The 18,011-nt window shown below is 48.5% G+C and overlaps 1 protein-coding gene across 7 annotated transcripts; it reads left to right on the forward strand.

Moving 5' to 3' along the window:
• Positions 1-287: 287 nt before the first annotated feature.
• inpp4aa (inositol polyphosphate-4-phosphatase type I Aa) lies at positions 288-17,967 on the forward strand. 7 transcript variants are annotated; one of them, XM_047046135.1, is made up of 25 exons: positions 288-1,686; positions 7,839-8,090; positions 8,273-8,317; positions 8,436-8,554; positions 8,828-8,944; positions 9,306-9,385; positions 9,624-9,741; positions 9,950-10,040; positions 10,325-10,472; positions 10,647-10,777; positions 10,903-11,007; positions 11,195-11,303; positions 11,664-11,681; positions 11,816-11,999; positions 12,242-12,502; positions 12,731-12,881; positions 13,172-13,324; positions 13,416-13,448; positions 13,529-13,701; positions 14,419-14,542; positions 14,745-15,012; positions 15,122-15,219; positions 15,492-15,604; positions 15,843-15,997; positions 16,240-17,967. In XM_047046135.1, the coding sequence occupies exons 2-25, from the start codon at positions 7,991-7,993 to the stop codon at positions 16,370-16,372; spliced, it is 3,027 nt and encodes a 1,008-aa protein (XP_046902091.1). In that variant the 5' UTR covers positions 288-1,686; positions 7,839-7,990; the 3' UTR covers positions 16,373-17,967. The 7 variants fall into 7 exon arrangements, with proteins under 7 accessions (XP_046902091.1, XP_046902093.1, XP_046902095.1 ...); XM_047046137.1 differs by having other exon boundaries at positions 7,982-8,090; XM_047046136.1 differs by lacking the exon at positions 288-1,686 and adding an exon at positions 6,632-7,210.
• Positions 17,968-18,011: the final 44 nt, after the last annotated feature.

Below are 18,011 nucleotides of genomic sequence, written 5' to 3' on the forward strand. Positions count from 1 at the left end.
TCTGCTTATTTTTCGATAAAAGCAGCAGCAATTATCTTGCTTTCGGCAACCAACCTACTGGCTACGGTTAACATAGGCTATCATACTTAAAATCATGAAACCGTAGAGAACTGTATTAATTGCAGATATAGTCATGTTTAAAACACTAATTGTTAAAATAAATCGCCGTATGTGCTTCATTTGTGTATCACTAATCAGATTTTAAATGAAGGGACTTCTAAGGGGAGACTACTTCTGTAATTGATTTCTCTGTGATTTCCTTGTTATTTGGCATCGTGCACGTTTCCGTTGCTGCCACATGGGGGCGGTAGTCTCCGTTACAATGTGTGGTAAGAAAAACGAGCATGAATGTTGTGTGCAAACTTCTATTTGTCACAAAAACTATGCGCCTTTATACATTCTACATGGCAAGGACAGATCAGTCACCTGAGATGGTGTTTCAGACATTTTCAACCTTTCGAAAATATTATTTCAACCTGACGACAGCAATCAATATGTGACCTCTTGTTTCCAGGTCCAGATCTTAGGGGGATCTTCTTCAGGTTATTCATGGCAAGGACGGATAAATCACCTGAGATGGTTTGGTAGATGTGTCAGACATTTGCAGCCATGTATCAGGGAGGTCACATTTTCTGACGACAGCTATCAGGTCCAAATGTGAAAAAGTTTATAAGGAAAAGTTTCAAAACCTTTTTCGAAAACATTTTTTAACCTTTTGAAACTGTCTCTTAAAACTTTCTTAAAACTTTCTTTTAAAAATAAATTTTCAACCGTTAGAAATATTTATTTCAACCGTTTGAAACATTTTTTTCAACCGCGTTAGAAAAAAAAAATTCAACCGTTTGAAAAAATAGTTCTACCCGATGACACCTATCAAAATGTGACCTCTTGTTGCAAGAGAGACCCAAAAATGTTATTCTTGCTGACATTCGCCGGCACCTGGGATCGAAAACCCCACCTTCCACATCTCTGATATACATAACAGATATATACATACAGATATATATAAGTACATGGGGGGTTTATTTCAGGGCAGGGCTGTGTTGGGCCTTGCCACGAAATGAACCCCCTGATAACTTTTACCAGACAAGTGCCAGATGCCTGAAACCTACTGTGGTTAATCATAGTCCCATCAATATACAGTAAGAAGCATTTGATGATTTGCGCACAATGTTAGGCTACTCTTGACCGCAGTTGCTGGCAGTTGGGATCAAACATTCCACCTTTCACATTTTAAGCACGAATACTACCAGTTACAACAGCGGAAAGCTTGCTGTTCACAGGACCGGTGTGGCGTTTAATCGATCTATCAATGTAACTGGGCAGTCATGTATTTTGACGATAGCGATCAAAATATGTGACCTCTTGTTTCCATGTCCAGCTGTTAATAAGGGCCAGGCAGTGATAATTGATCCGTCACGTCATTCATCAATTAATCGGCGCGTGACAGACCTGGCTGCAGACCAGAGAGAGCGCGTTCCATGGATAGAAAAGGGGCAGGCCTTGTCAAAGAGATGTTACGTCAGCATATGTCACTCCGAGTGTGGTGAAGAGCGGGGTAGGGCGAGTCATTCTCATCACTGCAGACACAGACGAGTCGAAGACCTGGTCGAGATGCGCATCCTAATGAAAAGAGCCGCACACAGCATTTTGACGAGGAAAATGGAATCTTGAAACACTCGTAATGTAAGTGTGACATTGTTTTAATCCGTAAATAATTTATCAGATAGTGAAGCTGCGTATACATGTTTTTGTTCAGCAGCAGGAGGATGCTTCTGTCGTAGGCTACACCAGCTCAATGCTTCTCACAAGTAGCCTACAAGTATCACTGGGCTAAGATACAGGCTAGACCTTAAAACTCTGTGTTCAAAATAATACAAAATACCCCTTATATTCCAACATAGATTCCGTTTATATTTATATACTGAAGGTCTTTGTGACAATGGGATGCGGGCAAAAGCGGCTGCACATACAACAGCCAGCAATTGAGCATCAGCAGGACAGCAGATTATGTGACGCAATCTTTGTTATTGTCGGAGCACAGAGAAAAAGGCACGTTCAGTCACACTGATAAGGCGCGTCAGTAATATCCAACGGTAAATATAAACTCAATGACAGTAGCACATTGAACATGGTTTTTAATTCATTCTCCTTCTGATTCACGAGCGCTTGTCGTAAACCAAGACTGCAGGCGTTTTGCTGACGCCCAGAAGCCGTTTCCTCCAAGTAGCTTCTTTTCGGGCCTCGAGACCACACTGCTCGGGATGATACGTTGTGTCATTGTTTACATACACTATAAAAAGTCACGTTGACTAGGATTGAGACCTAACATTCTCTATTAGCGATTGTCAATATATTTCTCTATATGGTGGCTGTAGATTGTGTTTTTCAGTGCGTTTACGAGACCCACGGGGGATTAGACTAAATCCGTTGAAGTACAATCTTTTACAATTTGATTCCTTTGATTCCATTTGCCACAACAGACCAAGGACTCTCACTCCTCTCCCATCCACGTGCCCCCCCCTCGGGGCCTTGTATTAGCATTGAGGCCAGCCAAGAGTCAGGGTCTACCAAGTAACCTCCTTCCAAATAGGATCAAAAGCTTCCTCATGTGTGTGTCTTACAAAGTAGCAAAGGTGTTTGTGAAAGTGTGTTTGTCCATCACATATTCCTTTATAGGCAAACGTCAACTTCTTGGGCTTAGACAATTGTTTCCTTGTTGTCAGGGTGACAAGTGCACCTTTGTTCATTTCTCCTTCCTTTTTGTCAGTGTTCTGATTGAAGTTGTGTGTGGTGTGTGTGTCTGCATTGTACTTTGTCCTTTTTGCCACTGAATGAATAGCTGTGCTTGCTTGCGGCATCTTCTCCAAAGTCCATAGTGACTTTGTTGCATCAGTCATTTACATTACATTAGTCATTTGGCAGACGCTCTTATCCAGAGCGACTTACAGTAAGTACAGGGACATTCCCCCCGAGGCAAGTAGGGTGAAGTGCCTTGCCCAAGGACACAACATCATGTGGCGCGGCGGGGAATCGATCCGGCAACCTTCTGATTACTAGCCCGACTCCTTCACCGCTCAGCCATCTGACTCCCTACCAAGTACATGTCTATGTGCTGTCACTCCCATGGGAGCAGCTATACCATGATTAGATATAATACAGAGCTGGAGGTGAGACACCAGTCACCTCCATAATGACGCGTGGGCTTTGCAGTCCATGGTCAGTGGATACAGTCTCACTGTGTACCCTTCAATATGCCATATCCATGGAAGAGACATGGACAGATAATGACACAGATAGACAGTCAGACACATGATGGTAGATCAAAAGAGACAGAGATAAACAGTGTGTAGCTGTGAGAAAGGAGAGAAAAGATGACTCAAGCCAAGCTCTCTGCCAGCCCACACACACACACACACAGTCAATCGATGGAAATGGAGAAGATCGGGGGGGTCACAGGAGGATAGAGGTGAGAAACGAGGGAGGCAACATCAGAGGAAAGACAGTATGGGAGAGAGGGCAAAAGGAGAGAAGGGCTAGAGACATTAGAGATGGGAAGATGGGGGGTATAGGAGAGGAGGAGAACCAATCAGAGTGGACATGGAGAGAAGAGGAGGAGGAGGAGAGGAGGATGAAGGAGAAGGAGGCTGGAGAGAGAGAGAGAAGCACTGCAGTGCAGAAGGAGTTGACAGAGTCCACAGGGGCCTTGGTTTACCATGCAGAGCCCTTATCTGGGTCACTCTCCAGTCCAGACAGTCTCCCCTACAGTACTGTAGCACCCAGACATGGGGCCCAGTCTGCATCTCTCTCGCTCTCTCTGCCTCCACTGGTGCACTCACTGCACCCTTGTTAGACTACAACAGGACCCCTTGTTCTCCTCGCTCTCTTCTTTTCCTCCACCTCCTTTTGGGTCTCCTCTCTTCTCCTCCCCTCCCCTCTCCTCCTCTCCTCCTCTCCTCCTCTCCTTCTCCCCTCCCCCTCCTCCCCTCTCCTCCCCTCTCCTCCTCTCCTCCTCTCCTCCCCTCCCTCTCCTCCCCTCTTTTCCCCTCTCCTCTCCTCTCCTCTAATCTCCTCCCATCCCCTTTCCTCTCCTCCTCCCCTCTCCTCTCCTCTCTTCCCCTCTCCTCCCCTCTCCTCTCTTTTCTTCTCCTCCCCTCCTCCCCCTCTCCTCTTCTCCCCTCCTCCTTTCCTCTTCTCCTCCTCCCCTCCCTCTCCTCTCCTCTCTTTTCCTCCCCTCTCCTCCTCTCCTCTCTCCCACAGGGGCCCTGTCATATGAGCATAACTGATAGATGCTACAACGATGTTTTAAAGATGTCGCCTTGCTTCCTGCTGCTTCCTCTCTGATCTACAGGGGGCTTCCCACAGAGCCCCCCCCCCCACAGAGCCCCACGCCCCACAGAGCCCCCCGCCCCCCCACAAAGCCCCCCCCCCATGCATAGCCTCCCTCTTGCCTTCTAGCTCCAGGCACTGTGGATTACAGCCTGTTAAAGCCTGTTCTCACTGACTACCATTACTACTCTCTCACACACACACACACACACACACACACACACACACACACACACACAAGCACACAGACACACACACACACACACACACAGGCAGCCTAATGATGCTGACATGAATTACCAGCCTACACCAATTGCCTACTGTTTGGTTTTATACACGGCTGCCAGAATAACAGATTAAACTGGCAATAACCATTTGTGTGTGTGTATGTGTGTGTGTCTGTCTGTATCTCTGTGTTGAACGCCTCGAGTGTTTACGCGTAGCATCATGGCGCATGTATGAATCTAAGCACACATTTGCAAGGGTGTATGTAGTGACGTCAGCACGCACAGACGCACGTGTAAAAATAGACCTTCATGTAGAGATGTCCTTACCCATGGATGCACAGATACACACACACACACACAGAAGGCTATTTGTCAACACAAACATTTACATGCACTCATGTGCCCGCACACACACACACACACACACAGGAGCAGGTGCAGTCTCTTATCTCCAGATCCGTTCTACCAGTAAATAATGCATGTGTGTTTGGAGCATGGGGTCTGGAACTCAAGATGAACCTGTATACCACAGGCAAACGGATGTGTGTGTGAGAGCATTCGCGTGTGTGTGGATGTCTGTGCATGTGCGCAGGAGGAAGTGACAGACTTAACAGGAAACAGAGACGTTACTCTGGAGGGTAATCTCTCGATCTGTTAGTCTGGAGGGTAATCTCTCGATCTGTTAGTCTGGAGGGTAATCTCTCGATCTGTTAGTCTGGAGGGTAATCTCTCGATCTGTTAGTCTGGAGGGTAATCTGAAGATCTGTTAGTCTGGAGGGTAATCTGAAGATCTGTTAGTCTGGGCTTTTTTTCATCCTTCTTTTCTTTTCTCACTTTAATCATATGCCCTGAACCCTCCTCTCTTCCCCCACCTTTTCCTATTTTAGAAACACATTATGCTTTTTAAACTTAATTTGTTCTTTTATTTTCCCTGACGTCAATGTGGTGGGTTCTTTTCACATTTCTGGTGGGTTGACACTCAAGCACATAGAGTAAAAGGATTAGCGGTCATTTCCTGTTTGTGTGACAAGGCCTGTTGTCAGAGACCATGTCTGGCTGTGCCACAGATGACTCTCACTACTCTTTTGGCTTTCCAGTGGGTAGCTGAGGCGGACGGTGGCCTTATACTGATGTGCTCCTGTCATATGGTGCTGTAGATGTTGTGTGAAGACTATGATCCAAAATGTACTGTTACATTTCTTGATGGTTGTACTGATACTAAAATCGTGCTTTGATTCCTTAAACAGCATCCACGATATGTTTAATTAATACGTTTATTGAATCAGTATGTCCCCTGTGAAATACACAGAGACTGTGAGACCAGGGTTCTGGCAAGGAGGTTCTGGATCATTAAGACAGTACTTGAAGACCAGAGGTTTGAATCTCCATCCAGGAGGTTGTTGTGTTGTCTGTGAATCTGCAAGGATGTAATGTTAGTAGATGTGTAGCGTTAATAAGAAGATATTGTTAGTAGAGATGTAGTGTTAGAGATGTAGTGTTAGTAAGGATGTAGTGTTAGTAGAGATGTAGTGTTAGTAAGGATGTATTGTTAGTAGAGATGTAGTGTTAGTAAGGATGTAGTGTTAGTAAGGATGTAGTGTTGGAGATGTAGTGTTAGTAGAGATGTAGTGTTAGTAGACATTTAGTGTTGGAGATGTAGTGTTTTTAAGGATGTAGTGTTAGTAGAGATGTAGTGTTAGTAAGGATGTAGTGTTAGTAGAGATGTAGTGTTAGTAAGGATGTAGTGTTAGTAGGTGCTAGGACAGCTGTCAGCTATTCCTGTTCTTTCACAGCAGGGCTAATCTACCACACTGAATTTCAGGTTCTCCATTTCTCCATCTCCATCTGTCTACTGAAGTCCTGAAGTCAGCATGATGTAGACGCGTGTCACAATTACAATCCCATTGAGCAGCGTGCGCAGAGATGGCGTGGGGGGTGCGACGGAGCTTACGAAGGAGAGAGAAAATGTGATAGCAGTAACATTGCAGGCCGTAAACAAGTAAAGGGGCCCCTTGTCAGCCTGGGGGGAGGGGGGGGGGGGGGGGGGGGGGGGGGGAGATGGAGTGTGGTGCTAGTACAACCTGACAAACAGACAAGTGTGGTACTAGTACACCATGACAAACAGACAGTGTGGTACTATCCCCTGGTCTCATTCCATCAAGGCAACACAGAGCTGGGGGGACCAGCATGAGGGGGGGGGGAGCAGAGGACAAGGAGAGAGAGCAGAGTAATGAAGGAGTTGGATGGACAGTTGATCTGGCATGACTGCAGAGCTAGAGAGAGATGGTTTCCTGTTTTTACACAGTTTCCGTGACACAGTGTGACATGGCAGGTTCACAGACTAGCCTTCTTCTAATCTGCCAGCCATGCCTAAAAAGATTGTGTGTGTATGTGTGCGCATGCTCTTTCCCTCTGTGAATGGTGCAGATTTGCATTCATGCAAACTATGTCTGGGATTGAATGAGTGTGTGTGTGCATGCGTGCATGTGTGTTTGTGTGTGTCTGTGTGTGCGTGTGTGTGTTGAAGGAGTGACGCAGGGAGAGCATGACTCATACGCCAGCTTGCTTGTGGGAACGATACAAAAGGCAGAATGAATCAGGATCAATCTGGGTTCCTTTTCTCTTGGAAGTTGAGGTGTGGAGACATGACTGAGGTGAGAGAGACAAACATATAGCCCGTATTTGCATGTTTGTTATATGTAAATGCAACGCGAACAGACCCAGTGGACACTAGAACAGCTGTGTTTAAAGAGGCAATAGTACCAGTTTGTGTGGTTAGAGCTGTGCGTTACGTGTGGAAAAACATGATCTCTGAAAAGACACTGACATCCGCCTGAATGTCTTCTAGTCAACTCTGTTGCTAGGTGAAGTGTAAAGAGAGTTACGTTATTAGTTACAAGATTACACTTTCCCCTGTTCCTCTCTATAGCTCTCTCGCTCTCCCTCTCTGCCTGTATCTTTCTATCTCTCTCTCCCTGTCTCTGTCTCTCTCATCACACCCCACAACTGTGTGAAAAGTCACACCTTTACCCGATCTAAGCCCCATCTCACTGCTTAGATGAGCACTTTCTAAAGACGGGGGAAAGACGCGCTCCTCCCCTCCCCTGACACTGCACTATGAAACACGTTCTTCCTCCTCTCACAGCCTCACATCAGAAACTCTCTGGTAAACACAGGCGAATCTTCTTTGAAACTGTTCAGATCCTTCATACAAGCTGATCTCTCTCTCTCTCTCTCAACCTCTCTCTCTCTCTCTCTGTCTCTCTCCCTCGCTCTCTCCAGATTAGCCAGTAGAAGACTGATCACAACATTTGGGAAGGACCCCTGGACCCCCCTGGATCTAGACAGGAGCTCTAGAGGATCTGTACACTTGAGCCCCTCCTTCTAACGACCCCGACCCTCTTCTGTGACCCCTGACCCCCCAGACCGCCAGCATGTCAGGGAAGGAGCGCAGCCCACGGCACCGCCCGTGGTCGGTATACCGAGCCAACACCTTCGACCTCTCAGCGGAGATGATGGGGCTGGCCCTCTCAGGTAACCAGGCAACCTTTACCATGGTTACGGATCGTGTGTGTGGTAATGTCTATGGAGATCCCTGACTCAGGAGACTCTGCTTGAAACCATTTCTCTCACCTCCCCCTCCCTCCCTCGTTCATGGTCTTCGTATCTCCCATCCTCCTCCTCTTCCTCCTCACCCCACCCCCTTCATCTCCTAGGCAACAGTCAGGACCCAGATGAGCCTGTGTTGGAGTTTAGTCTGGGTGAGTGTCATTGGCGACGTACTTTCGGTCTCCTCATAACTAGCTCAGTGAGAGTGGAGCTCTGTGTTGACCTGTCAGTCTGGATCCATAACGTCCTCTGCTTCCCCTCTCCCCCCAGCCTGCAGTGAGCTGGTCACCCCCGCCTTGGACCGGAAGCCCACCAGCTTTGTGGCGGTCAGCTGCACCACGCCCCCTCAGGCCTTCTGGACCAAGCACGCCCAGACCGAGATCATCGAGGTACCGCAACATGACCGCAACATGACCGCAACCTGACCACAACATGACTGTCAAGCTGTTAATGTTGTGTAGCCAAACTCAACTCTCTCTCTCTCTTTCTCTCTCTCTCTCTCTCTCTCTCTCTCTCTCTCTCTCTCTCTCTCTCTCTCTCTCTCTCTCTCTCTCTCTCTCTCTCTCTCTCTCTCCCTATTCATCTCTCTCTTTCCCCTCTCTCTCTCTCTCTCTCTCTCTCTCTCTCTCTCTCCCTCTCTCTCTCTCTCTCTCTCTCTCTAGGGCACCAGTAACCCTATCTACCTGAGTAGCATTGCCTTCTTCCAGGATTCTCTGATCACACAGCAGACCCAGGTCAAGCTGTCTGTTTACGATGTTAAGGACCGCGCCCAGGGAACGGTTAGCAGCAACTACAAAACACTTTTTCTCTGTCTTTATCCTGTCTATCTCTTTCTATCCTGTCTCTCTCTCTCCCTCCCCACTCCCTCCTCTCTTTCCTGTCTCTCTTGTCTTCTCCCTCCCTGTTTCTGCCTCCTTGTCTCTATTTCTCTCCCTGTCTCTTCTCTCTCTCCCTGCATCCCTCCTTATCTCTCTTTCTACGCATGGCTACATTTGGTCATTCATGTATGAAACGTGATGTTTCCTACCTTCTCTTTCTCACTTTCCCTTGCTCTGTCTTTGTTGTGTGTGTGAGTGCGTGTGTGTGTGTGTGTGTGTGTGTGGTGTGTATGTGGTGGTGTGTGGTATGCGTATGTGTCAGATGTACATGCTAGGTTCAGCTATGTTTCCGGTCAAAGAACTCCTGCAGGACAAGCACCACAGACTGCACCTGACTCTCAGGTATGCACACGCACACACATTAAACTGGTTCCTGCAAACTGTAATATTACCATAAGAAGGTGAATCTCTAGCAGTGGGCCAGACCAATAAAACAACATCACAGTAACACGTTCTCACACCCAGGCTGTGTAGCGGCCGTGGGAAAGGGTTCACAACTTGTTGTTGAGATGTTGTCCTGAACTGCTGTGACGCTGGCGTTGAGCCGGCTGTTCTGATAAGCGTGTGCGGCGGTCGCCAGGTCGGCAGAGAGCGAGCGGACGGGAAACATCACCATCATCGCCTGGCAGATCGAGGAGAGGCGGGAGCAGAGGGCTCCTGTTGCTAGGTTACAGCGCGGCGACACCGTCAACGGGAGAGTGAGTGGAACGAGATGGGTCACCGGGTACACACACACTTCGAATATATTTACACACACACACACAAACAGCAGTTAGATGTTACTCACCCCCAACTTGGCTCTTTCACACCCGTCGCTAGGAGGCGTTTGATGCTCATCTGTGTGTGTGTCTGTGTGTGTCTGTGTGTGTGTCTGTGTGTGTCTGTGTGTGTGTATGTGTGTTTTAGATGGTGCTCCCAGTAGATGAGAGTCTGACTGAGTCCATCGGCATCCGGTCCAAGTCTGCCTCTCTCTGCAAAGACACACTGCTAAAGGCTGGTGAGTGAGTCTGTGTGTGTGTGTGTGTGTAACAGCAGCTGTAGTCACTTATAGTACATATAATATATGTAGATATGAGTGTTTGATGAACTAGCTGACTGATGAACTGGAAGTATCCATCTGCTGTGCTGGTGTTTTCATTTATTTGACTGATCTATCTGTTTGACACATTATTGATTAGTAAGTGTTGATGTGGATTGGCAATGTTCCGTATCTCCTACATATATGAGTGAATGTTTGTGTGCGTGTGTGTATTTCTCTGTATGTGTGTGTCTGTGTTGCAGTGTTCGGGGGCACCATGTCTCGTATGTACAGGTTCCCCACCACGGACGGGAACCACCTGAGGGTTCTGGAGCAGATGGCCGAGAGCGTGCTCTCTCTCCACATCCCCCGGCAGTTTGTCAAGCTGCTGCTGGAGGAGGACGCTGTCAGGTGTGTGGACATCCCCACGTCCAGGAGAACACACGCGCGTGTGTGTGTGTCTAAGTCACCCCGCCTTGAAGTATGTCTGACCGTGAGTGTGTGTGTGTGTGTGTGTGTGTGTGAGTGTGTGTGTGTGTGTGTGTGTGTGTGTGTGTGTGTGTGTGTGTGTGTGTGTGTGTGTAGGGTGTGTGAGTTGGAGGAGCTAGGGGAGCTGTCTCCATGCTGGGAGAACTTGAGGAGAGACATCATCACTCAGTACCAGACCATCATCCTCACCTACCAGGAGACCATCAGTGACCTGCACGAATACAAGGGTCAGTACACACACACACACACACACACAACTGAAACATATATAGATTCAGTTTCTTTTCTTATCTCCTCTCTCCTCCTCTTCTCTCCTCTCCTCACCTCCCCTCTTCCCTCCTCTCTTCTCCAGGTCCTTCCTTCAAGTCCAGCACTCTGAAGGCAGAGAAGAAGCTGGAGTTCATCCCCACTAACCTGCACGTTCAGAGGATGAGGGTGCAGGGGGAGTCTGGTTACGGTAGGTACCACACCTGGACAGGGTGATTAATGACTGACACAACGATTGGTGGATTTATTGATTCATTGATTGATTGGTGGTGGGACATCTTGGCGGATGGACATTTGAAAGAAAATGATTAATCATTGGTTAATGAGGTTATTGGTGGTGTGGTTGATGTTGGCTCCATGTCGTCCCCTGCTGTCAGACCACACGTATGACGTGGTGACCATCGGGGCCCCGGCCGCACACTATCAGGGTTTCAAAGGCTGCGGCCTCCGCAGGCTGGTGCACAAGCTGGAGGAGGCCAGGAAACAGTGAGTACACGTAGCCCGTAGGACTAACCCCACACTCTGTCATGCCCCTAGCCCCACACTCTGTCATGCCCCTAGCCCCACTCTGTCATGCCCCTAGCCCCACTCTGTCATGCCCCTAGCCTCACACTCTGTCATGCCCCTAGCCTCACACTCTGTCATGCCCCCAGCCCCACACTCTGTCATGCCCCTAACCCCACACTCTGTCATGCCCCTAGCCCCACACTCTGTCATGCCCCCAGCCCCACACTCTGTCATGGTGCACCTGTACGTGACTTACATGCTGTCTGAGTGCAGAGGTCTGTAGTTGAAAAGGATTCCAGCATTTTGACTGTGGTTTGTTTGTTTTGTCCTCCTGCTCAGCGCTTATAAGGAGGAAAGGTGAGGTTGTTTACATTACCTCTGCTTGCAGTGCTGCTCCTTGGTACGCACTTGGTAGTTGAGACAATCTACTCTATTGTCCATGACCATGGTTAACCTTTTTTTCTCACCTACACACACACACACCTCTGCAGTTCTGGCTCGGGATCGAAAGCCGTGGCGTACCTACCTCAGGATGTAGTGAGGGCGAAGGAGCTGATTGGTCAGATCAACACCCTGAAGACCCAGGTGTGCTACTACGCTGAGCGATTGTCCCGCGCGGCCAAGGAACGCTCCGCCAACGCCCTGGAGAGAACCCTCGCCATTCTCACTGAGAAGGTAGGGCAGGGGGAGGAAGAGGAGGGAGAAGAAGGAGGGCAGGGGGAGGGAGAGGAGGGAGGGAGAGGAGGGAGGGCAGAGGCAGGGGGGAGAGGAGAGAGGGCAGGGGCATGGGGAGAGGAGAGAGGGCAGGGGGAGGGAGGGAGGGCATGGGGAGGGAAAGATGGAGATAGTAGCTTCCACATGCTCCAACGACCTCTGTTTCCATCCTACTGCATCTTCTTCTCCTCTTCTTCCTCCAGACTCGCCAGCTGGTGACTGTGTGTGACTCCAAGCTCCTCTCGTCGGCCATCTTGGCCCTGGCCGCCGCGCGTCCCGAGGGCATCGCCCCCCAGGGCACGCCCTCGCCCTCCTCCTCCTCCCTCTCGCCCTCCTCCCGCTCCCCGTCCCGCTCGCCCTCGCGCCACTCGCCCTCCCGCCTCTCCACCTCGCCCTCGCGACACCCCGAGGGGGACAGGGGCAAGCGGACCTCTCTACCGGCCGACTGGCACGAGGAGGAGTGGGTGAGAGCAGCTGCGTTACTGGTCTTCTGAAGCCAGACCAACTAGACAGGATACCAGTACCAGTACCATGGAGTGGAGTCATGCAGAAGGAAATCAACTGCGTCGCTGTTTTAATGACTGTTGAATATTTGTCTCTCTTCCTCTGGCTGTCTGTCTTTCCCTCTCTCCCTCTATCTCCTTCTCTTTCTCTCTGTCTCCATCTATCTCTCCCTCTCCCCCCCCCCCCAGGGGAAGGTGTGGCTGAACGTGGATAAGAGTCTGGAGTGTGTGATCCAGAGGGTGGAGCGTCTGCTGCAGAGGGACAGGGTGGAGACCGACAGCAGCTGTGAGGACGTGTTCCTGGCTGCTGAGGGCCAGCAGGAAGGCAGAACTAAGAAAGGTACACACACGCACACGCACAGACACACGCATGCATGCACGCACTCATGCATGCACGCACTCATGCATGCACGCACTCATGCATGCACGCACAGGTAAAGATGCCTGAACAGACACATATACAGTCACTCACTCATTTACATAGTCTCCCTTTCCATTCTCCCCTTGCTTGTTAAATTGATTGATTGATTTGATAGGTTGGTTGGCTCATTGTTCAGATAATGATGGACTGATTGATCAGGAAACCAATAACAGCGTGCCTTGGTTGAAATGTAACATGTGTCTCATGAGGTATCCTTAGTAACCAGGTAGCGTTCTGGCTACACCCCGGATGTAAACAGAAGAACTTCCTGCCCCCGTCAACATGTCCTCTTCCTCTATCGTCATCATCCTCCCATTGTCACCAGACCCTTGCATGCCCACCCTGCCCTAACGGACACTGCTGTAGGTTTGAAGCGCCTATATAAGCACTGGAGGAAGCTACAGTTTCATCCTCCAGTTCTTTTGAACATGCAATACCTTCTCTCTCCTCTAGATGTCAGTCCCGAGGGGGAAAAGCGCTCTCCGGGTAAGATGATACACAGTAAAGCACATACAATTTGTGTATGTGTGTGTGTGTTTCTGTAACGTCCACCCTGCCTCACCCAGGCGAGTGGAGCGAGGCTCTCTACCCCCTGCTGACCACGCTGACGGAGTGTGTGTCCCTGATGAGCGACAAGGCCAAGAAGTCCATGGTGTTCCTGCTGATGCAGGACAACGCCCCCACCATCGCCAGCAGCCTCACGCTGCAGTACCGCCGCGACGTGGTCTTCTGCCAGACTGTGGGTCCCACCACACCACCCTCACATTAGACCTCACACACCCTGATGCTGGAGAGAGGGAGGGATTCAGCAACACACATGTCCTAATGGTGTATGGAGGGATGGATGGTTTACATACTACCCAAAATATTAGAGGGATGTATGGATGGATGCATTATATACAACCCATATGAACATACAGGAGGTGTGGATGTTGATGATGATGGATGTTGATGATGATGGATGATTGATGATGATGGATGTTGATGATGATGGATGTTGATGATGATGGATGATTGATGATGATGGATGTTGATGATGATGGATGTTGATGATGATGGATGTTGATGATGATGGATGTTGATGATGATGGATGTTGATGATGATGGATGTTGATGATGATGGATGATTGATGATGATGGATGTTGATGATGATGGATGTTGATGATGATGGATGATTGATGATGATGGATGATTGATGATGATGGATGTTGATGATGATGGATGTTGATGATGATGGATGTTGATGATGATGGATGTTGATGATGATGGATGATTGATGATGATGGATGTTGATGATGATGGATGTTGATGATGATGGATGTTGATGATGATGGATGTTGATGATGATGGATGTTGATGATGATGGATGATTGATGATGATGGATGTTGATGATGATGGATGTTGATGATGATGGATGTTGATGATGATGGATGTTGGTTCTTGTTTGTGTGCAGCTCACAGCCCTGATCAGCGGCTTTGTGATCAAGCTGAGGAACTGTCTCTGTGACGACGGCTTCCTCAGACAGCTGCACACCATCGGCCTGCTGGTCCAGTACGAGGGCCTGCTCAGCACCTACGGTCAGTCTGACTGTGTGTCTGTGTGTGTGTCTGTCTGTCTGTGTGTGTTTCTGTATGCATGTGTGTGCCTGTGTGTGTCTCTGTGTGTGTCACGCATGTGGGTCTGTGTGCTTGCGTGTGTGTGTGTCTTAACCCCTTCAGGATCCATGTATTTGTTTCCAGTATATCAGATGAACCATGTGACTCTACATTCCTCTTAAAGGGGAGGAGCTGGCCATGCTGGAGGACATGAGTGTGGGCGTGCTGGACCTGAGGAACGTCACCTTTAAGGTTACCCAGGCAACCTCCGGGTTCAGCCCGGACATGCTTCCCGTCATCACCGGGAACCGGAACGGCTTCAATGTCAGGGTTCCGTTGCCGGGGGCAATGTTTGACGCGTTGCCGCGGGAGATCCAGAATGGCATGCTGCTGCGCGTGCAGCCTGTTCTGTTCAACGTGGGGATCAACGAACAACAGACGCTCGCTGAGAAGTGAGTAGAGAGGAGGAGGGGAGAGGACGGGACGAGAGAGGAGATGTGTGTGTGTGTGTGTGTGTGTGTGTGCCCAGGTCCTCCAGTAACGTGTGTGTGTGTGTTTCAGGTTTGGGGACACGTCTCTGCAGGAGGCAGTGAACACGGAGAGCATGGCTCGTCTCAGCTCCTACTACGACCAGTTCAAGGAGGTCCTGCCAGAGGAGAGTGAGTCAGCACAACCATACTTCACTACGCTAACACTAGAATCTACCGCTATCATCTGCTGTGTATATTCTACTGCTGTCATCCCCTGCTATCATTGTGAACCAACTGTAAGCACATTATCAAATCTGTGTTGGTATTTATTCTAGAGTGTGTGCAGGGAACAATTTCCATCTCAATGATCACTCCCCCATAGTTTCTGAGTGGCTAGGTGACCATCTCTCCTTCTTTCATCCCCGCTCCTCCCTCCGTCCTTATCCTCCCGCCCCCCCCAGGCCTCCCTCGTTCCCGCAGCCAGACCAGTGTTCCTGAGCTGCTGAAGATGCTGAGCCACAACATCAACGCCAAGAAGAGCAAGAACGTCGACATTCTCTGGCAGGCAGCCGAGGTATGGAGGCTCGCTGTTGTTTATCTTCCCCTCTATTGCTCTCTTTTTCCCTCTCGCTTTCCCTCTCTCTCTCTCTATTTCACTCTCTCTCTCTCTTTCTCTCTCTCTCTCTCTCTCTCTCTCTCTCTCTCTTCCTGTCTCTCTCTCTCAGCCTTCACACACATGTAATATTAATGTGACTGAGGACCACCCCCTCCATGTCTCCTCTCTCTCCCCTCTCCTCCCCCCTCCCTCCCAGGCGTGTCGGCGTCTGAACGGCATGCGCTTCACCAGCTGTAAGAGCGCTAAGGACCGCACGGCCATGTCTCTGACGCTGGAGCAGTGTCTGGTGCTGCAGCAGGAGCACGCCATGGCACCACAGGTCTTCTCCCAGGCCCTCGACTGCATGAGGAGGTAGGGCTGCCCCGTCTCCTGCCTGAACACAAATACACACCGTCATCTGACTCAGACCACCATTCGGGGAATGATTTAGTTTATGATTTAGTAGTTGTCGTAGTAATGAATGAAAATGTTTCGGTATCGGGAGCAGATATAGGTATTTACAAGGTATGTCCCACAGGGAAAATAAATATATCCATCTATCTTGAATACTGTTTCCTGTCTCTTCTCCTCCCCCCCCCCCCCCCCCCTCCCAGTGAGGGCTGCCGGAGAGAAAACACGATGAAGAATGTGGGATGTCGTAAATATGCCTTTAACTCCCTCCAACTGAAGGCCTTCCCCAAGCAGTACCGCCCCCCAGAGGGCACGTATGGGAAAGTAGAGACCTGATTGGACACTCAATCTGTCCGTCTCCAGAAGAACCCAGAGGAGGAACAGGAACAAGAATAAAGAAACCCTACACAAAAAAATATATATAATATCGACCCGCATCTCTTCGTTTAGTGGTCACTGTTAATAAGGTCATGTTCCAGTGATACCAGAGGTCGTTTATCTCTCTGTAGCTCCCTGACTATTGAACCACAGAGTATTCTTGGTCTTGATGGCCATGCCACAACACACCAAGCACCAACAGAGACATGGCTTTTTATCTAGCTTTCACAGTAGCTCAGCGTGCATCTAAGATCTTCTGCAAACTCACGACCACCTCCAAACGACCTCTTAACGTGACGCCAAGGCATGCCAGACCGGCCCATGGGCTCTCGACGACAAACCTTTCTGAATTTTAATCGCTAAATCCCTGTTGCTTCTGCCAAATGACTATACTAAAGTGAATCAGAGCCACTGCACCGATACATCATAAAACAGAATCAGATTGGGCCTTAAACCAGCTGAGTCACTGTTATATAGAGAAGCACTTGTTTTAGTTTTAGAGCTCTTAGTCAGTTTACAGTTTCAGTTTTTCTTCTGTTATTCCTGTTTTTTCTGTTGTGTCTCACGACGAATCAAGCACAGACGTCTTTGAAATATCAAATGTTTCAAATCTGAGGATGTTGCTGTAGGTCATCCCGTTAATGTGAATGATTTTTGTTGACGTAGTGTGGTTACTGTCTCTGGATAAGAGCGTCTGCTAAAGGACTAAATGTAAATGTAAATCTAGACTTTAGACAGAGGCATTTTCTATGCCATGTTGTAAGGTCAGCAGAAGAAACATTACAGTAGATTACAGCCAAACAAAATCAACGTGGACAATCTCCTGTCCTCTTGTTACACATCAAATGTACCTGTGTCAACGTGCTAGACGAATAGATCTGTAGACCTGATAGATCTCAGCTCTTCAAAGGTCTTACAGGATAGGTTCTGGTCATCTGAATCCAAGTTAACACGGACAACAAGAACGATTCAGAACAAGGTGTTGAGACGATGTTAAAACCTGAAGCAAGGGGGAATGTTCTTTTTCTGAATGCAAGCTGGCACGTTACACCTCACAAGCACGTGACACCTCACAAGCTACGGTATTGTAGAAGGGAAGGTATTGTGCATGGCCAAATACATGTGTTAGAAAGGTCTTTGTGTGACCTCTGTACTGGGATCAGATAACATGTTGACCTTTGGCCGTCCTCCATAGATCTAGATTCTACAGCACATGGAAGATGTATAGTAGAACTGACATGTAGGCTGTTGTGGAGTGATATTCATCTTTTATACCTCAGTTAGGTCTAGCTACAATGATTTTGTCAGTATCAACACTGGTCTTTGAGTTAAAAAGTATCTCACAATATAATTTCACACAGAATATTTATGCTGATTCACTGAAAACGTTGCCAAATGCTGATGCAGTTATAGTTTAATCCATTGATCGTGTGGTGGACAACACGTCGGATGTTTTTGGCGATAAAAGATCTTTGCTGTAAAATGTGCTCTTGTTCTTTACTCTCCTGTACCCCTGCTATTAAAATCTAAATAAAATACATGTTTATCTTGTGCTATTTATCTCTCCTCTACATCTGTCTGTCTGATTTTCTCACAC

Source organism: Hypomesus transpacificus, chromosome 23 (assembly GCF_021917145.1).
Source record: "Hypomesus transpacificus isolate Combined female chromosome 23, fHypTra1, whole genome shotgun sequence".
NCBI classification, from domain to species: domain Eukaryota; kingdom Metazoa; phylum Chordata; class Actinopteri; order Osmeriformes; family Osmeridae; genus Hypomesus; species Hypomesus transpacificus.